Below are 22,232 nucleotides of genomic sequence, written 5' to 3' on the forward strand. Positions count from 1 at the left end.
TGTATGCCACTGTCTCAAGCTTCGGAATTGAGCGAAATGCAGAGTTACATTGAAATGACTATAGCTCAGAAACTAAATGCCCTAGAGATATGAAAGATATACCGTTATACGCAGAATGAATCACAGATTTAGACGATATATAATTTATGCACATTCGACGTACATATGGAGGGGGAAAGGGGGAAAATCCCCTGAAAAATACTTTTTTTTTTAAAAAAAAAAATGAGGTCTTCCTTCGTCGGCAAAAATTTTTCCTTGAAAACAGACGCAAAAGAGAAGTACCTTTTCCTGCCTTTTCCCCTCCATTTTCATAAAGAAAAAAGAGTGCAAGAAACATTTCTGTTAAATACATGTGTTAGGAACAATATAAAAAAAAATCGAAATTCTAGCCAAAAATAGAAAAGTTATAACGTAAAAACTACGACCTTGACACAGCATCTCGACCGAGACGCTTTGGACCCAAAAGGTTAATTGGCCTGTGTTTGATATCATTCATGGAGCTGCATTTAAGTTTTCTTTGGTAATTCACTAAACATTCAATTTGCCAGTCTGTTACCCTCCAGCCTGCGTATCCAGCGCTATGGACGGGTCACGCGAAACCAATCGAAAGGAAGAATATTTTGAGGTTTGTTGAATTTTGGATGGTCTGATGTCATGTGTTGGAGTTTTGTGTGACATCACTGATTCAGAGGACACCTCACCAGTGGCTTACCGGCTCATAACAACATGTAATAAATGGGTATCTGGAAGCAATCCAGAAATGGGGTGGGGGGGGGGTAGCATGGTACTATACACATTACCTCCACAAATGTCCGAGATTGTGAATGTGTGGAGCAAACACACACCCCTATATTCCATCAGGGCACAGTGCTTCATGCACATTGAATTTCACCTACGTTATGCTACGAGATAAATTTTGAAGCGCACTGTGTTCATATACTGACTGTGATTAACTTTGACCTTCACTGGTAGCAGTGGATAAAGATTTCCATTGGTCAGGCAGATTATTTGGGTTCATCTGACACTTCGTGATGTTGAGCAAGCGAGTGATGTCTTCTGAGAGCGTGCATGATTTCTTAGCAGGCAAAGGCCAAAGGCTTGATATTAGTGGATCAGATGAGATAAGCAGATGAGCATAATATTTTAGTTGGTAGAAAATCGGAAGCTCTCGGGAAATTCACTGTTTCTTAATTTGCTTGATTCTTGCCTCTTGTGCTTTCTCAGAGAACTGCTGATATGGTATCTGGACAGTGCACCAAGATCATGTGCACCATCGTTCATATAATACCAGAAATATTCTGTTACAAGATGTTCCACAGTTTCCAACGCATATTCATGGAAACTGTGGACGTTAGTATGGTGACTTGACAATTGTGTTTACAAAATTGCTGCGTCATTTGATAAACACCTCGCTCATGACTGTGATTTCAACTGACTTCTTTAGGATACTGAAAGAACTGGTGTGTTGTCTTGCCATCATTGTAGGTGCCACTAACATGTTGTTTAGGCTTGTCAACGACAATGCTCATGAAGCATTTGAATTTCTCCTGGACATTCATTTTTTGGGCTTTCGTTTTTGCTTTGTTTTCTCCACGAGCCTTCATCTCTTGAATTCGAGTCGATACGACATGTGAAGGAAGAACTCAAGAATCAAACCATGCACGTAGGATTGACAGTCAGAACTGAATATTTGTCACTCTTTGAGTGACATAGTCAAAGTTGTTCATTTCTGTCAGCCAAGTGCCACAAATGTAACACACACTCACTTTGTTGCAAACTAATGTGTTAAAAATCTGTCAGATCTACTCCTCCAATACCATATAAGAGGTATGTAGGACTGAGATGATTTATCTGGTATCCATTGTATTCCGATTCTGCTCAGTTTACGTGAAATACTACGTTCTAATGCAATTCTATTTCAATGCAGGCTTATTTGTCACAGTGAAGCCGTATGCAACTGACATTCATTTTGCATTTCGTAACTGTGCATTTGCACATGTTGGCAGCCAGTTTTCTGTTGGATGCATTTATAAGACCCATTGAATCATTCAGCATAAATATCTTCATCCCACCTCATCCCACAAATTTTGAAAGTCTATGGAAAGAAACACATCATTGTAACAGCGGAAAATGGCAGTGTATGAACCTGCTCGTATAACAATCCCCACAGTACAGTAAATCATTTGATACTCTACCCACAGAAAGTTCATACCTTGACGATGTGTAGAATATGTGCAAGAGAAGCCCACACAGATAATGTTCTGATAATCCAACACCAGTCTCAATGGGTGAAACTGCTTGAGAGATGTGTGTGAAGTGGCATGTGGCAAATGTATGAGTTTTGCCCACCTTAAATCCTCATTTACGATAACATCTGGATGGAACTATTTGCATTTTGAGGCAGCCCTAAAATTGTTCTACAAAGAACTCATGGTTTAAAGCCACCCGAGCCTCTTTCGGATGTAACCCCTTTGCTGCCCAAACTGATTTTCAGCAAAATGCAGAGTTTTATAAAAGTGACTGTAGATCGGACATTAATTGCCGTAGACAGACAAATGATATATTGTTTTACTCGGAATAAACCATAGATTCGGACTATATAAATAAAATTTATGCACATTCGGCGTATATATGGACGGAGGAAACTGAAAATTCCAAAAATTTTTAAGAAAAAAATGCCCCCCCCGACAAAAAGTACAAGACATTGTAACAATACACATGGAAATAATCGCTGGAGTGTTAGGAACAAGAAAATAATTGCACTATTATCATATGATCAATAGAACTCGACTTGTGCGTGCCACTGACTGAAGTCTCGAATTTCAACAAAATGCATAGTTACCTTCAAACAACTGTAGATCAGATGCTAATTGCCATAGACAGACAAATGATATATCGTTTTACTCAGAATGAACCATAGATTCGGACTATATAAAATGTATGCACATTCGGCATATATATGGAGGGAGGGGAATGAACCTGAAAATTCAAGAATTTTTTTGAAAAATGGGGTTTTTGCCCCCCCCCCCCAACAAAAAGTACAAGACATTGTAACAGTACACATGGAAATAATCGCTAGAGTTTTAGGAACACGAAAATGATTGCACTATTATCAAATAGAACATGACTTGTACCCCCAAAACGACATGTCTGCGCGCCACTGACTCTTTCAGAATATACGTAAGTACACATTTGGTCAAAAAGTCATTTAAAAGAAGTACAAATATGATGTATTTTGTACTTACCTCTGCTGCTGCAGCCCCTATGCTTGGTCTGGAGCCATGACTCTCACTGATGGTCCTTCATGAAACACGGCTCCAGACACAACGGCACATCACACGCGATGCAGCGGCACCTGCTGCGGTGTTTGGTTCGTGGCCCACACAGTGTACATTGTCGCTGTTCTCTTACCATTTTGGGGAAATGGCAGAAGCCACGAACCTCACACCGTTTAGCTTGTGTAGAAGATGGTGTTCTGGCCCCATATGGTTCGGGCTGTGCCGCTGGTAGGGGAGCTGCAGGCCGGCGGAACCCCAAGAGCTTGACGTTCGAATGGAAAGTCTTGAAGAGCAAGAAGGCGTTTAGAACGGACTGGTCGAGTAAGTGGAAGACAGTCCACTTCATCGTCCTTCGTTGGATACTGTAGGAGTTAGTCATTCGGTCGGCCTTGTCAACGTAGCCCATGTGTGTATTGTATTTGCATACAATAGCCGGCTTGAGCACGTTGCCATTGCCATCGCGGAAATTTCCCTCAGCTGGTGACTGATGCATATTCGTCAACACGTACACCTCTCTCTTGTCTTTCCAGCATATCAGGGTCAAGTCATTCTTCACCTGAATGCGTAGGTCACCTGTCTTCAGCTTCAAGTCAGTCTTTGAAAAGTTGGGGGGGGGGAGGCCTTTTCATCGGAGATTGACGGTCCCGCAGCAATACACACCTTTTGCTGCAAGATCCTCAAATAGCTCAGGAGAAGAGAAGTAGTTGTCCATAAATAATTTATGGCCAACTCCTTGCACCTTCCCCATCATCACTACAACAAGACCATGAGTCGAGGTCATTCCTGCAGTCCTGCCCTGTCTTTGTCCTTGCCCAGATACACGGTCATGTCATACATATATCCCAAAGAATCAGAGAGTTTGTAGCGCGTGATCCCAAACTTCTTGTTTTTTTGGAATAAACTGTTTGAAAATGACTGCCTTTGTACAAAACCATAGCTTCATCGACTGCTAATACTCTGTAGGATAGTAGTAGCATTTAGAGCTCAGCTTATTGATCTTGTCAAAGACAAACCTCATCTTCCACAGCCTTTCAAAATTGGAATCTTGGGGGGAGGGGTTCTTCGTATTGTCCTCAAAGTGTAGGAATCTGAGCAAGTGAAGGAATCTGTTACGTAACATCAACTGTCCATAAAACGGTGTGTGGTGGTGGGGTGTCCTAGACCAGTAGTCTCGCCATTCTGCTCTGCGGTCATGTCCCATCAGTAACGTCAACCCAATGAAAGTCTTCATTTCGTCAAGGGTCACGTCATGTTCGGGCTTTGTTGTTAGGTGCTTTGCGATATGCTGGTGGTAGGTAATACCTGTTGGTCTCGGTCACCAGATGAAGGAAGATTTCCTCTGAAAAGTCAGCATAAAAATGTCCAGGGGAGAGGAATTGTTGTCAATATGTCGAGCCTTCAGTCCAGTCGGTCGTAGGAAAGGTTGCAGGTTGGGAGCGGTCCTTCAAGTTTGGGGTGGGGGGTGCCAGTGGACAGGAGATGCAGGAGGGGAGGGGGAACTTGTGTCACATCTTTGTGACATATAATCAGAATCAGATTCTGATATGTCAGAGGGAATGTCAAGTTGTTCGTCTTCCAACTCTGAGTCCATGTCCATTGCCTTAAGTTCATCTCTAATTTCATCCGAACGGAGATCACTTGGAGAAGCCATGGTCGACTATAAGCCTTTGGAAACACTGCAAGCACTATTAGCACTAATGGCACTTGAACAGCTCGTTCCCACAAACACACATATTCACAAACTAATTAATGAGGTCGTATAACAAACTTCACACAAAAAAAGCCAACTCATGCATGCACGAAACCACCACCGCTGAGCTACGGGATGTTGCTAGAACGATAGCCAGGAAAGGGGTGACGAAAGCATGGCAAATCTTCCCCTTTTTTGCACCTGCTGCACCTTTCTATTTTTAGACAATGCAGGTCACATTGCAGCAACTTGAAAAACATGTGCTTGGCAACAAAGACCTGTTTTCGTCTTGCTTTCGAACTTTTTTCTTTGTAATAGCGCAGTTTTCCTCAACCCCTCTTCCCCCTCCCCCTCCTCCTCTTTGTGGCGACACGGGGAAAATTCCTTGTGACCTCGGGTACCTAAAAGCAAACTTTTCACCTGTCCAGTGGTGGAAGAAAGAATTGCTAACAAATCTGGCTTTTGTTCGTCGGAATTATTTTTCCTTTGTGAGGAAGCCCCACAAAAAAAGCCACCATTTCCTCGCCTTTTTTGTTCGACACCAAGACATGCAGAGTCATAATTGTTTAATATGTGTGTTAACAATAATGTAAAAGAAGAAAATCGCAAATCCAGCCAAAAATAGCGATCGAGATGCTCGGGATGCAAAAGGTTAAAGTAGGAATTTCGATTTTTGTCCCCATTTTCAGAATTCTGGCCCACTGTGCGATGGTGTAGTGGTAACATAATCTCCTTGTAATCAAGGAATCTCTGGTTCATTGTCCGGTGGAGGCACATGGCACGGTAGTTTGCATCCCACTTTGAACTGTAGGTCCAGTCCCAATTAGCCTATCTGTGCATAAAGTGGACTAAAACAACAAATTAAACCAAATGAATAATTCTTAATCACTTATTTCTGTATATATAATTATTTCTTGGCACTAATACCATCATCAGTGGCATGAGAAAATGTAAAGCTCTTGTTAATACAAGTTTGTCAACATACATTTTTAATTCCTCTTAAGTTTCATATTTTTGAATTTCTAATGCCATCAGTCTGGAATTTCTTCAGTTAAATTTTGTATACATTTAGACTTAGTTATTTTATTGTTAAAATTACAGTGCAACCTCAGTTATGTTTTTGAGGGTACTGAAAACAGTAAAAAACTTAAATGCTGGAAAGTGTAATCTAAAACAAAAAAAATGCAAGATTTTACTTCATTGGAATAAGGAACGTAAATATATCAAACAGAAAAATGTAAAATTTGGGAACGTTATTTTGGGGTTCAACTTTATTATATAAATGACATGTTAAGGAATTAAGGCAACATTGTTCCTTCATTTTTTTTCACACTACAATTGATTGTGATGTCTCGTGATTTGCAGCTGTGGGGCGAAGAGAAGGCATCCACCAGTCTGTAGCCCAGGATGTCACAGCTGTGTTTAAGGGGAAGACTGCTGCACAACTTGAGGCACTGCAGTTGCAGATTGAGAACAAGATCAGTGGGAAGCCAGAGGGAGTGGACATTGGTTACTGGGAATCCTTGCTGTCTCAACTGAAAGGTAACGTTTTGTTGTACATAAGGTATTTGTGGTGATTAGAGGTACACGTTTGTGGTAAATAACAAATCCTGATTTTGGTACAAAAACAGACTGAATTGAGGTATAGATTTGGCATTTGAAGATGGCATTTATTTTGGTGTCACTATGGTGATTAGAATTCTCAAATTTCATTTGGAAACTTGGCACCTATTACACAAAGTAAGAATATCCATGTAGGGATGGATCAGTTTAATTGGTACTCTCTTGGTATCGGCCGATATGGGCATATCGGTGTATCAGTTTATCGGTAAAATTACCGATTATTTTACTATGTTTTTATTATTTTTGCTATGTTGGCAAATTACTACATATTTCATGTCAGTTCAGCCCTGCTGAAGAGTTTATTCAGGGTTTTCACACACCTGGAAAAACTGGGAATTAAAAGAAAATACAAATCTCAGAAAAAAATGTGTAATTGGTCAATGAGTCACAGTGAAGCACACCAGATAGACTAGAATATGCTCTTACCTGATGGTAATATTTACAAGTAATAAGTACTAATAATTGAAACTTCTGCAACTTGCTTTTCACAAGAAGATAGAGACTTAGGCATATGTTTATTTTACATTACAGAATAATTGATATTGTGCCCATCTGTAAACTTCTATTTTTCAGAAGTGTGAAAATATGTGATGTGTTTCAAATTTCATTTTATGTACTGGAATACAGTGTTTATCTGCCAGAAAACATTTGTTCTTAATTATATGCACAGAATTGTCATTTTATTCTTGAATTAGTTTTGTCATTGGTATCAAAGTAATATTAATTAGGGATGAACTGACATGATTTTTTTGCTGATACTGATAAACAGGGAAAGGATTTATATGTAAATACGTACATATCCACTAATCCAATAAAAATTTGCAAATGTTTCTTGAAGAAAATGAACGGTTCCTTCATTTCCTTAGTTGATGCCATGCTGGACTTTCAACATGTCTGCCAAGCCATTTTAAAAACTTCCTCTTCTTCCAAAAAACCTCTATGAAATTCCAAAATCTGAGTAAATACGTCTATTAAGAATTTCTTTGAGAGCATTCACATGAATCTTGATGTGGTTTGTTTTTGCTGTTATCTAGGTATTTGCAAACGTTTCGTGGCTAAATAAGCCTGTGTTCCATCACAGATATTCAGACAACAGTGAAAGCAAGCCACACGAAAATGATGTGACTCTTGCAGAATGAAATTTTTCTGAATTTGGAATGTCATACGTATTAGTTTTTTGAAAGGATAGAAATTTTCCAAAATGGGTTTGGCTGGTGTCCGCCAAAGGTCCAGCAGAGCCTTAATGTATTTAATGAAGTGACTGCAATGGCATTTGCCTTTGAATGAGAACTGTGTAAAATATGATAAAGTTATCGGTAATTTTACTGATAAACTGGTACATCAATATGTCTATATTGAACAATGCTGATAAACCTGTTCCATCGCTAATAATAGAGAAGGAGGATGGTATGGCATGAGGGTAAATGTCAATCTGTTCAAGTCATCTCAGTTGAATATTACAGTGTGCAGTTCTTGTATTTCATGTTTCCTTCAAAAATGATCTTAGTGATAAAGTTTTTGCCTGTTAGCAGGATAGTTATGGACATATTTAAAAAATGTTGATGTGAATGAGATAATTATCAACAGTGTGCAGCAAGAATTGATGCTCATTGTTTAAGCATTGTGGTATCAAATCATAAATAAAATGTATTTGTCGGTTTGGTTCAATAAGAACCTTTATGTATATTTTGTATTTTATAGCTCACATGGCCCGTGTTCGCTTGCGTGATAGGCACCAGGAGAATCTGAGAAAGAAGCTGGAATTGCTGAAAGCACAGCAAGGTGTGTGCATCACGGGTGAAGCTGAGCAAGAAGGAAACACTGCAGAGGGAGCTGGCTCGGCATCAGAAGATGACACCTCCTCCGATGGCAGTTCATCACCTGGACACAGTCGAGCAGGTGGCACAGATGAAGGAGGAGATACTGTTGATGATGACAGGGATGAGGATGGGTGAGTTTGCCGGTTGTCATATTCCCTTCTAGTTTTCACAAGTAGCTGAAAAGATACAGAAAGTTTAATTTGAACTTCATATTTCACAATGATGAAATATACAAATTACAATGTTTTCTATATTGAGAGTTGCTAAACTTACTTAATTTAAGTGTAATATCATAATGTAATTTATGGCCTGTCTTAAGTCTTTAAAACTTCATTCAATGTGAAAAATAGAAATATCATAAAAATAAGTGATTGCTACAATTGTTACTCCCCAATGGCGCAGTGGTAGCATCGTCATCTTGTAATCAAGGGGTCCAAGGTTTGATTCCCAATTAAGTGGAATTAAAACTCCAACTCAACTCAACACTGATTTGTGAAAAAATTGTCATTTCAATTTACAAATTCCAAACAATAACACCAATTTACAGTGCAATGGAAAATAGATTTTGATAGAAAATAAAACTAAAAACTTTCTTTTGTAGTAGGAGTCATATTTTGAAAGATGGTATACAACTTTAAATTTTAGTCTTGATTAGCATATATGTGCATGAAGTGAACTTCAAATAGTCATATTCAATGCTGAAATCTTCCCCCTAAAGAGTCATTGCAGCAAGGAGACACTATTGGTATAATATAAGACTAAGATGATATCACCTGAAGCAAGTGGCAGAATGGTGAACACGGTGTGCCAGAGGTTCCAGGTTCGAATCCCAGCCTGGGTGTGGGTATTCTTTGTGATTGCCCATTCATCAATTTCATCCTCATCTTCATGATTAGCCAAAAGTGGCAGAAATGCAAAGGAAAATATACCAGATCAATCAATCAATCGATCAAGTATTGATGCATATAGAGTTACAGAGTGTTTGCAAGTGCTCTACTGTCCAAAGAACAATATTAGAATTATATGTGAGCTTATTTTAAATATGGGATAGGGTATTTGGACCCCAGCCAGTAAATTTGATCCAGTGATTTTTAGTCCAGACACTTTTGATTCCAGTTGATATTTCAACATTTCTCTTGAAACTTTCAGATGTCAGGATCAGGTTGCCAACGACATGCTTTTGGAGAGCTTTGCCGAGTATGAATCAGGAGACTACAGCCCTCAGTATCTCGGAAACACACAGCTGGAACCAGGAACATTCATTACGACAGAGGAAGATGATCTTCAGCGGTTAGCATTTGCAAGGCAGCTAGTGCAAGGAACAGGACATAGAGTGGAGGTTTGTTTGCCATTGTCTTTTCTTGATGCTTAGGTGAATTTACAGTGGAGCCCTAATTTTACTTTCCCCTATTTTACTTTTTTCAACATTATACATTCAGTCTCGATGGTCCTCACAATGCAAAACGTTATAAAATTGTCCTCGATTTTAAATTTGCCTGCATTTTAAACTTTTTTCAACTTTGTCCCCTGAAAAATGTAGAATGAAGGTTCGTTCCACTGTAGGATGGGACTGCATAAAGTGAACTTAAAACAAAAACTCAAACTCAACCCCTTGGTATTTTTGAAATTTTGATATTATTGTAATATGTCATCGTCCCCCCCCTCCTAAACCATAACTACTTTAAAAAAAGGATAAAGTTCCCTGTGCATATAGCCATGAAGGCACATTTAGGGGATGTGAGGGTAGGCCCCCACACATTCTTGATCTCGGCCATTTTGGAGACCTCCCTGATGGTGCAGTGGTGGCATCATCACCTTGTAATCAAGGGGTCCCAGGTTCGATACCTGGTGGAGATCAATAGTAATTTGGATCCTTCTTTAAACTGTAGGTCCAGTCCCGATTAGCCTTACTGTGCATAAAGTGGACTTAAAACACCAAATCAATCAATCAATTGGCCATTTTAGAGATGAAGTGATCAGCACTATGCTCCAGACACCTTTACCCTCATGGTTGCCCCCAGGTACCCATTCATTTGAAGCTGGGTGACCCCGGAGCTGCTTTATGCAGGAGCAAGGCCAGAAAAATTCAGACTTTAGATCACCCACACCATAAACCGAACCCCAGTCTCCCGTGTGTCAGTCAGATGGCCTATGGATTAAACCACCGTGGCTTTTGGAGACCTCCCTGATGGTGCAGTGGTGGCATTGTCACCTTGTAATCAAGGGGTCCCAGGTTCGATACCTGGTGGAGATCAATAGTAATTTGGATCCTTCTTTAAACTGTAGGTCCAGTCCCGATTAGCCTTACTGTGCATAAAGTGGACTTAAAACACCAAATCAATCAATCAATTGGCCATTTTAGAGATGAAGTGATCAGCACTATGCTCCAGACACCTTTACCCTCATGGTTGCCCCCAGGTACCCATTCATTTGAAGCTGGGTGACCCCGGAGCTGCTTTATGCAGGAGCAAGGCCAGAAAAATTCTGACTTTAGATCACCCACACCATAAACCGAACCCCAGTCTCCCGTGTGTCAGTCAGATGGCCTATGGATTAAACCACCGTGGCTTCTCATATCTACTATAGCTTAGCATTTAGTTATTAACACTTTTTGCTCCCCATCTCTTTTCAGAATGTGATGACAGCAGAGGAGCAAGCTCTACAGCAACAGGCAAGGAAAGGAATGACAGCAGACGAAGCTGAATTCTCTGTCGAGGCAACACTTGATAACCAGGTTTATCTTTGGTCAGATAAATACCGGCCACGAAAACCTCGCTATTTTAACAGGTAAGTCCATCATCATCTGAGCAGAGTGAAGAATTTCTGTTTTTTAACTACTTTTGATACTCCCAGTTTTCAGTCTCGAACATGATACCAAACAACTATATTCAAGATTGTAGGATCATGAAAGAATGCAAACCAGGTTCCTCTCTTGAGAGATTTATGTATTTGAGATTAGTTTTCAGTTTTCATGTAAAATTTTATTTCAGTTTTACATTTAAATTCAGTCAAATTGATAATCCGCATTGCACATAATGTACAATTGCATTTCAAATACTTACTATCATGTTCATGAAATAGTAAATTAACAGTTGGGCTGAAAAGTTCGTAGGCTAACATAGTAAAAAATATTTTTTTTGACAAAATTCGATTTTATTATTCAATATAGTTGCCTTCGAGGGCGATACAACGATTATAGCGGTCATACAATTTTTCGATGCCATTTTTATAGTACGATTTCTCTTTAGCCTCAAAATAGGCCTCAGTTTCGGCGATTACCTCTTCATCAGTGCTAAATTTCTTTCCAGCGAGCATTCTTTTAAGGTCTGCAAACAGGAAAAAGTCACTGGGGGCCAGATCTGGAGAATATGGTGGATGGGGAAGCAATTCGTAGTCTAATTCATATAATTTTGCCATCGTTTTCATTGATTTGTGACACTGTGCATTGTCTTGATGAAACAGCACTTTTTTCTTCTTCAAATGGGGCCGTTTTTTTGTGATTTCATCCTTTAAACATTCCAACAACGCTATGTAATAATCGCTGTTGATGGTCTGGCCCTTTTTGAGGTAATCGATGAATATAATACCATGCGCATCCCAGAATACTGATGCCATAACCTTGCCAGCCGACTGTTGCGTCTTTCCATGCTTTGGATTCGGTTCATCACGTGCAGTCCACTCGGCTGACTGTCGATTGGACTCTGGAGTGTAGTTATGGAGCCATGTTTCATCCATTGTAATATATCGACGGAAAAATTAGTGTTTATTACGGTTGAATATCCGAATCATCAAAACGTTGTTGCTTTTGATCGATTGTGAGCACACGCGGCACCCATTTTGCACACAGCTTTCGCATGTTCAAATATTCATGCACAATATGTCCAACACGTTCCTTTGATATTTTTAAAGTCTCAGCTATCTCGATCAACTTCACTTTACGATCATTTAAAATTATTTTGTGGACTTTTTTGATGTTTTCGTCGGTAACAGCCTCTTTGGGGCATCCACTGCGTGCATCGTCTTCGATGCCCATTTCTCCTCGTTTAAATTTAGCAAACCACTTCTCAATGGTTGATTTCCCTGGTGCAGAGTCCGAATAATGTTTATCAAGCCAAGCCTTGGCTTCAACAGTATTTTTTTTCGCCAAAAAGCAATGCTTTATTAACACACGAAATTCTTTTTTATCCATTTTTTCACAATAACGAAAGCTGCTTCACTCACAATGCTATATCTCACGAACTAATTATCCGGCAGCTGTGAAATTTATACACGTATCTTTTGAAGGTTAGTACTAAGTAAAAATCACATGGATTTAATTCTAGTAACGCCATCTATGAGTCAGCCTACGAACTTTTCAGCCCAACTGTTACATGTTATTTTTAGTTATAAATATTTTTTCAACATAATTTTTTATTTTGTACATTATGTAAAATATAACAACACATTCTTTTTAAAATGATAATGGCTATCGTCTAGACATGTACCTTCTAATTCGTTGTAAATTTTCGCCCGACCCTGTGGCCGAGTGGTTAGCACATCGCACTGCGATGCCAAGTTTCCCGGGTTCGAATCCCGGTCGGGCTTGGTAATTTGTGAATGTCCATTCATCAATTTCATCATTTCATCACTCATCCCCATCTTCGCAAATTAGCCAAGAGGCACAAAACGCTAAGTAAAATAAACTAAATCAATCAATCAATCAATCAATTGTTCTAAATTTTCGAACCTACATGTGTTCATGGAAGGGAAAGTAGTGAACTCTACACAAGGGTGAAAAATAGGTTAAAAGTAAAGAAAAAAAATAAATTTTTAAACTTTTAAACTATCTCCATTAAGTGCTCATTTCTTTCCCTGCAACAAATGAAAAGGTATATATCTAGATGATAGTCTTTTACCATTTATGATACTAATGACACATGGCATTAAGTTTAACCTCTTTTATTATTACCACTGGCCATGTTACGGTAGAATAAGTGATTCAGTTGTCTTGTAATCAAGGGATCCCAAGTTTGATACCCAGTGGATGTACATAGTGGATCGGATCCCACTTTAAATTGTAGGTCCAGTCTCGATTAGCCTATCTCTGCATAAAGTGGATTTAAAAAAAATCCCATTAAATTAACAGATTCAGTGTACTGGTAACATCTTTCAACAAAATTAAGTCTGAGGTCATGAGATAGTTGTGAAATGTTACTGCTTGTAATAATAAGATACGATATATGCGATTTTGATAGTAAGTAGTACATAAAATGGAAAATAATGTCGTAACTGCTATCAAACTTCTGCAATAGCATATTGGTTAACACAGTTGCCTTATAATCACAGGATACCAGATAGGATGCACATTTTTTTATTTATTGTAACATTTTAAAGTGCAAACTTGGTCAGGGTTAGCCTCTCTTTGAATAAAGTGGGCTCGAGACATTGTACACATGTCTGTACACTGAGGTAAATTTTGCCACGTTGTTGTTTCCGTTGCTTACATAAAATTATAAAAGCCTAGTTTTGAATGTCGATGTATTAATTACTAATAATAATTGTGAAAATTGCATTATATACAAAAAGGTTTCAAATAGAGATAGAAATTACATTTAATTATTCATGAAAATGTCACCTTTGTGTTGTATCTTCACAGGGTGCATACAGGCTTTGAATGGAATAAATACAACCAAACCCATTATGACATGGATAATCCACCCCCGAAGATTGTGCAGGGTTACAAATTTAATATATTTTATCCAGACCTTATTGATAAAACCACTACTCCAGAATACTTTTTGGTAAGTCTTACTCATTGATTTTTATACTCTGTAGTAGAAGAATTTCTTGCTACTTTTTCTTCTTCGGTCCATTTCTCCATTGTTGACCTTTCTGCCCTGAAGTGCCATTTTGTTTTCACACTGTCTGTCTTGTGAATTGTTAACGTGGCTGTTGGACTAATGTAGTAATAGTATCCAGAGAGCTGCACATCGGCCAGAATCGCTTACTAGGCGGGTGGGCAAGTAAAACTGTAGACCTGAGTTTTGACCCATCAAGCATCGAAAGCTCACGGGTAACTGGAAGGCCTTGCAATACCAAGCTCGCTTATCTTCAGCGAACACTCATTCCTGTTTTGCACAGTCTCCAGATACATGAGTCACGCAGTCACCGTTGCCAACTTTTAGATTCTAAACTGGTCAAGGAGGACTTAAAATCTTCATCACTTTTATGAGTTTGAAATTGCAGACATTTATTCCTTGGTAGAAAACATTTGTATCACTCACATCCAGTTGGCTGGGTTCCAAAACTAGGGGGCCAAGTGTAAAAGTGTGTGTGTGTGGGGGGAAGGGGGGCAAGGCATTTTAATTTCCCTTGGTACATGAAGTTAGCATGGTGCAAGAGTGGCAAAAAGTATGGGGGGGGGAGGACTGCACCCTCTCGGCCCCACCACTGCTGACACCTATAAAGGAGTACGAACCAAGTTTCGCAAAAAGTGCCATCTTAAATATTTTGGAACTTTGTGTGACTGGTGATTGTTGTACATTATACTTTTTTTTTGGGGGGGGGGGGTGATCCCCTATGGCGCAGTGGTAGCGTTGTTGCCTTGTAATCAAGGGGACCCGGGTTCGATACCTGGTGAAGGCACATGGTGATTCGGATCCCACTTTAAACTATAGGTCCAGTCCCGATTAGCCTTATTCTGCGTAAATTGACCAAATGAATGAATGAATCAATCAAACAGATTTTCTCTCTGGTGTAATTTTGCCAATTCAATATCCGAATTAGTTGCTCAAGATTCTCCCCCCTGAACACTAGATGGTCCATAAAATGGAACATGAAATCAGAATTTGTATTATAAAAGGTTTTTGAATATTGTCATCTCTTTCAAAAAGTCGTTGTTCACTCATGTTGTTACTAGTTATCTAGTTCTACAGACCGCATTGATAGTAATACACAGTGGTGGCGATTAAGGGAGGCAAGGGCGGCAGTTGCCCCTCCCCACTTTTCGCCACTTTTGCCCCAACACTATGCTAAACCTTATCTACAAAGTGAAATATACTGTCTTTGCCCCCGTCCAGTTTTGGCACCTTGCCCCCTCCCCCGGTTATGGAATCCAATCGCTGCCACTGGTAATACAATGCAAAATATAATTGTTAGCTTGTATCTTGGCCGAGATTAGAATGCAAGGCCCCATCCGTTCTTTAAGTTTGAAACATCAGTGGGAATCGATACACAGTCATCAAGGAAACGTCAGAAAATTATCATATTTATATAATAGCCTATAATAATAATAAATTTCTGATGAAAATTATATTTAATAGTACTCAACAGAGAAATTTACACGCTGCTGGAATTTTCATTAACCATAGTAGTAGTAATAGTATGTTTTTTAAGATGTTCTTTAGGCAGTAAGACAACTAAAATATCCTTGAATGTGCTAAAACTTTTTTAAAAAGTCAGAAACACAAACTAAGAATCTTTAAATATAACCTATATATTATTTAATGAGTCGTTCTTTGTTTCCTCATTTCAAAGTTTGTAGGATGTAAATGTCAAACCATGGCTTAAGTAGAAAATATCGAAGGACGCACATAAAATGTCGATGCTTGATAGAGCGGGTGCCTGTCTAGGGGCCCAAAAATCTACCTACAAGCTCTTCAACACAATCGGTTTCAACATCAACGAATCTTAAAACGATAGTCTTTTGCCCCATTAGTGTGAAATCTTTGGTGTAATCAATTGACACAGCTAATTTGACTTTGTTTTAATGATCAATTTTGACTTTGTTGCACATTAATTGTTCCAGTTAACTTTGAGTTTTAGGACTTAGGTGATGATAATAATTGTGAATATCATTTTGTTCTTGTAATATTAAACATTTGTCACAGTGGTGTAACAAAATCTTAAAGTATGCACCCGCAAGAAATAAATTTGGGTCCCTCAATTATAGCCAGATTCTTGCAGGAAATTTATGTAATTACTTAGAATGGCTGGTTGTGGCTACACTTACATTAATAATTATACAAATTTTCACATATTACAACATATCTTTATTTGACATTTATGTATTCAAAAGAAGAAAATACAAATACTTACTTACGAGGGTCACTATTTATATTTTGAGCCTTGGCAACACTGATTGAAGTTAGGCGCGATTTGACGTTTGCACGGAATCGTCTGGCATTATTGACCATAACGTACTTCAAATGTTTTGTCAATAGCTTCATTTGTGTTGTTTATGTTGCCTTGGAGATTGCGCGACAACAATAAAATGGAATTAACTCGTGAACATTTTCGTGCGATGATTTTTTACGATTTTCGACGTGGATTATCAAGACAAGAGTGCATCGATCAACTTACTTCCACATTTGGCGATGAAGTCCCATCCTTTGCCACTGTGCAACGCTGGTATAACAAATTTAATCGTGGCCGCCATTCGCTCACCGATGAGATTCGCGAATGTCGTCCAAAATCAGTTGTTGTTCAAGAAAACATTGATGCTGTGCAAAACCTAATACTGCAAGATCGTCATGTGACATACTGTGAGATTGAGGCAACCATAGGCATTAGTTCCACAACATATATAAAATATTACATGATCATTTAGCTGTGAGAAAGGTATGTTCTCGTTGGATCCCACACAATTTGACAAGAACTCAAAAAGACGCTCGCGTCAATTGGTGCAAACAAATGCTCAATAAATACAATACAATCGTGGTGCTTCAAAAGACGTATATAAGATTGTAACAGGTGACGAATCATGGATCTATGCATATGAGCCGGAACGTAAACAGCAGTCGACTGTATGGGTGTTTCAAGATGAACCCAATCCAACAAAAGTTGTTCACGCTCGAAGCACATCGAAACAAATGGTCGCCTGTTTTTTTCGGGAAAACTGGTCATGTGGCAACTGCGCCTTTAGAGGAACGTAGAACGGTCAACTCTGAATGGTACACAACAATTTGTTTGCCAGAGGTCTTCGGTCAAATACGGAAAACAAACAAACGCCGTCGGATCATTCTTCATCAAGACAATGCCAGCTGTCACACATCTCGTCTAACAACCGACTTGATGAACAGTCAAAAAATCGAATTGATGGGTCATCTGCCATACAGTCCTGATTTGGCACCCAATGACGTCTTCTTGTTCCCGAATGTCAAGAATAAATTGTGTGGACAACGATTTTCGTCGGCGTAAGATGCCGTTGATTCGTTCAAAAACTATATTAAGGAGGTGTCTCAAGAAGATTGGAAAAACTGCTTTGACAAATGGTTCGAATGAATGCAAAAGTATATTGACCATAAAGGAGAATACTTCGAAAAACAATAAAGCAGTTTTCAATGCCAAATTCCTGTTTTTTCATTGTTAGGCTCAAAATATAAATAGTGACCCTCGTATACCCTCCCCCGCCCCTCTTAACAGCTGGGTGGATAAAAATAATGATTTTTATTTATAATTTTTTATATATTTTACTTAAATCACTCTTTTTTGGCACCTTACACATAGACATATTTTTTATGTAGGATGCTTTTTCTGATAAACAGCCCTGTAAAATATTTTAACAGTTTGATTAAAGCAAATAACAAATTACATGTAAATATGCATTTCTCTGTTTCTGGAACTGAACAGAATGAACCTTATATGAAAATGTTTGTTGAGTGTGTTAATGAAACTATTATAATTTCAGTAACTTTTCTTACAGTGAAAATAATAAATTCTGGATGTTATAATTTTAACAAAATAATTTTTACAGTCTTTGTAGCCAAATTTTAGTGTTTTTAATGATAATTAGCCAAATATCAGCTGCCATATTTATTTAGAGTTTAATGAAAATGACACTATTTATGGTTTAACATGATTAGTATTTTGTATATTATTCTATTTAAAAAATGTGCTATTTTTTGCTTGTAAAAATTATTGAATTTTAAATCAAGGGAAATTTAAGTGCTTTTTTTATCAGATGACATATTACATTTACTTTCGTATGAGCTTCACCCCATCAGTACATATATTTTGTTTCCTTTATTTCCTTTCTTAATGCATAATAAACACCATTAAATGATTAAGAGATTAATATACTTTCACAAAAAGTGATTCTGATATCTACAAATTTCTTGTGTATATTATTCTGTAATTTTATTTAAAGTGATTTCAATAAGTGATTTTTAAAAATAGAATTCCCCATTTTAAATCTTGATTTAAATCAAACCACCTTCCTTATCAGAAAGCAGGCTTCTATGCAGCGAATGACACTTTTACATTAGATCTGGCCCTTTCTCGTTCAAGAGTGAGATTACTGAGTTCACTAAATTTGGGCTGAATCATGCCATTCGACACTACCTTCCAGAAGTCTTTCTAACTTTCAATTTTGAGAAAGATAGTTCTTTTTTCGTTGTTGATACTTGAAGAAACAAACAGAAGGCGGTACAGGATACAGAGAATACTGGAAGCTAGTGTAGAGCTATCAAGGAGAAGAAACTTTGCCAAAGCACTTTATTTCAGATTTAAGCACATTCCTGAAACATAGAACTTGATCAGTAAATGCGGAAGATAAATCATCTTCGTGCTTGTTACAGAGGGCAATAGCTGCATCTGAAGTTATAGAAACGAAGGAAGAACTGCTAATATTATCTAACCCTTCTTAAGTTTAAAACACCGGAAGCATTTAAATGCCCCATACTTTGTTCCGTGGCAGTTTGAGGTGCTTTATCATTAACATATTAGAATCGTGTACGCTTTTTCGGGGCAGCTTAGGCTTAGAGCTCCCGTCCGTCCGCCTCTGATTTGATGTATTCATTCAAATTATAACGTTAAACTAGAATATAAAGCCAGATAAAAGAAGTTTTTAATTTTATTGCCCACAAAACTTAGCCTTTTCTATCTTTCTTACTTCCATTTAATACTGCGCCTAGCACAAATTCAAATATTTCTATGCGTAGTGAAATATAATGGCAGTTGGCAACACTGACAGTAGTGTTCACGTCTACCTGCAAGAACTACATCGAGTCTCACGGGTCTTCTTAAGACCCGGGTAATATAAAAACCTGCCAGGCATCGATGCGTGTGCACAACTGTGGCGTGAAGCTCACTTGCGCGATGTCGAACGCCTGGGCTTGACATGCGTGTTGCATATTATTGTAGGCGTGCCTCCTCGCAAATGACTTTTTTCCAGGTCTTGTGCAGGTCTCTAATAGTGTCATATTTGTATTAAAACCTACGTCTTTTTATTAGCAGAAGGTAGCATCTGATATGATTTTTTCATGTGGCTTAACTCTGTCCACTCTGATCCCCATGCTATATGAAACTCGTGACTTTTCAGCACATTTTTTTTTGTCATTCTATTCTATGCATTCTTAATATCAAAAGATTTATTTACATCATATTCGTTGGTAAGATGTTATACAATGTTATCAAACTAGTGTAGAAAATGTAGGTGCTTCAGAAGTGGCCTGAAGAAGAGAAAAGTTTCAGGTCCAAACACACTCCTTCCATGTACCACTGCTTGCAGGTTAACAACCAACCTTGTGGTTTTGCAAATTTTGGACCGGTCTTTATATGTTACTTCATGCATTTGTTTTCAGGATCAGAGAATAACTTTTTTAATGATCAAGTGTAACTATATCCTTGGGTTATGGTGTAGTTAATAGAGCCACATATTGATGGTGAATGAAGATTTCGGGGGCACATTCCTTGATCAAAAGTGGTATATAAAATGGCATTTTGTTGTTAAAATGGTGAATATAACCCTAAATTTGATTTTAAAATGACACTTTTGACGCAAAGTAAACATTTATGTAGATTATTCAGTTTTTCGTGTGTAATGGAGTACATTTTTGCTTCTCAAGTATTTGAAACAGAATTAATCAATTTTCCATGATTTACATAACTCACAGGATAATTCAGACTTCATAAAGTGACGTGTTGGTAAATAAATTCTAAATTTCGTTTTTAAGGAAGTTTGTTTTGCATTTTGCCGTTCATTCCACATTATTTCGTGACAAAACGATAGGAAAATGCACCTCGCATCTTTCAAAAACATGAAAAATGAACATTACAGTGCTATTTCACATTTTGTTTCCTCACCAAAAAAAAAAAAAGCATGCCTCTAGTAATTAATGTTCCTTTCATTATTGCAGACACCATGTCCAGATAACAGAGATTTTGCAATCTTACGTTTCCATGCTGGACCTCCATACGAAGACATTGCTTTTAAGATTGTAAATCGTGAGTGGGAGTACTCATACAAACGTGGGTTCCGGTGCCAGTTTCACAACAATATTTTTCAGCTTTGGTTCCACTTCAAGAGGTACCGCTACCGGCGATGAACATTTATGAGCATTTTTCAAAACTGTAAAGGAATATGTTTTCTATGTGCTGAAGTTAAATAATGACGTATTTTGGAGACTATTATATTTTGTATATATTTGTGTGCTGGTCTAGTGCAAGGGACTGATGTGAAATGTATATAATTGATATGATAATGGTATTTGTGTAAATCCAAAGCTTTTGAATTCAAGAGTTACACACTGTAAATTAAATGTATTTCAGTTTTTTTAAATATATTTATACAAAATATATAATTATATATAAGAGAGAGTATTCATACTATGGGAATGAGAGACGTGGTAATAGATAATTAAGGTACTCACATTTTCCGCGAAACTGTTTTACATTATTTTGTATTAATTTCGGTAGCCACAACGAATTCCGATGAGGATGGTGGCAGTGGCTACTGAAATTAATAGAAAATAATGTAAAACAGCTTCACGGAAAACGTGAGAGAGAGTAGTACAGGAAATTGTTTTAATTTGTTATATTTTGTCCATTGAAAATGCAAATGTACTATCTCCAAATTGTAAACAAATGGAGATATTTTGGCTGTAGTCTATTTAGGATGTAATTGTTTCATCTCTGCAATTGTCTGATGCCTACAGACAACTAATACTGATATATTGAGAGTCTTTTTGGTCCATGTGCAGAATTTGGAAACAGCCACAAGAGTGCAGCAAACTCCAACAGCCAATGAAACCTTACGACAATTTCCTAAACCAACTACATGCGCCATCCGAGTATGAGAGAAACCACTTGCATTCTAACCTCAGTCACTTGTGGGATAGTGGTCTTCGGTTTTAACTTTTGTTGTTAACAGACAAGAATTTTGAATAATAGTGGATTCAGAGTAGTTGATTTCCCAAAATATAAATGATTTCTTTTACTTTGCTACCAAATGACAAATTTATAATGAAATTGTTTCATCTCCATCTCATTTCCAGAATGCAGTGTTAAATCTGGGAGATAGAACAGTGGCACTCTCAAATCAAAACTAGTGTTGCATGTAATTGTTCTATCTGAAACTTCGATAATGAATTACAGCATAAATACTTAACCAAACAACAACTTATTTTTAGAGAGGCTTCAATATATCAGCCTTTGCAATGAACAAACTTTCAGCACAATCATGACAAAGGTCCAATAAATGCCTATATAATGTCAAACTTTAAACGGCTCTCCTGAAGAAAGGAAAAAATTGGACATAGAACATTTATATTCTCAGTGGACGACTTGACAAATATTTTTTTGTCAATTGGAGACTTTCTGTCTTCAATTATTCATGTTTTACTTAGAATACAAGAAAAGTATAATTATCATCATCATACTTGTTAGTTTTATTTTATGCTTCCCTTTTTTATGAATATCCTTTATTTATAATAATAACTTTTTTACTGAAGAAACATATTTTAGGTTATGTTTCCTTTTTGTTTGTATTCTTGTTGTGGAAACTATGCGCTTACAGAAGGCTTGGAAACAATTCTCAAATCCTGAACTCAAAAGGAATTTTGA

General features: G+C 37.8%; 1 protein-coding gene across 1 annotated transcript in view; it reads left to right on the forward strand.

Annotated features, from left to right (window-relative positions):
• The window catches only part of cactin (cactin, spliceosome C complex subunit), a 64,992-nt gene extending 43,038 nt beyond the window's left edge, over nt 1-21,954 (forward strand). Inside the window, exons 7-12 of the mRNA XM_083140544.1 lie at nt 6,334-6,510; nt 8,293-8,542; nt 9,561-9,750; nt 11,044-11,198; nt 14,047-14,191; nt 20,528-21,954. Of these exons, the coding sequence (XP_082996670.1) occupies nt 6,334-6,510; nt 8,293-8,542; nt 9,561-9,750; nt 11,044-11,198; nt 14,047-14,191; nt 20,528-20,716 (1,106 nt within the window). The 3' untranslated portion in view covers nt 20,717-21,954. The remainder of the gene's footprint in view (nt 1-6,333; nt 6,511-8,292; nt 8,543-9,560; nt 9,751-11,043; nt 11,199-14,046; nt 14,192-20,527) is intronic.
• The last annotated feature ends 278 nt before the right edge of the window (nt 21,955-22,232 follow it).

This window comes from Lepisma saccharinum, chromosome 1 (assembly GCF_977018435.1).
Source record: "Lepisma saccharinum chromosome 1, izLepSacc3.1, whole genome shotgun sequence".
NCBI classification, from domain to species: domain Eukaryota; kingdom Metazoa; phylum Arthropoda; class Insecta; order Zygentoma; family Lepismatidae; genus Lepisma; species Lepisma saccharinum.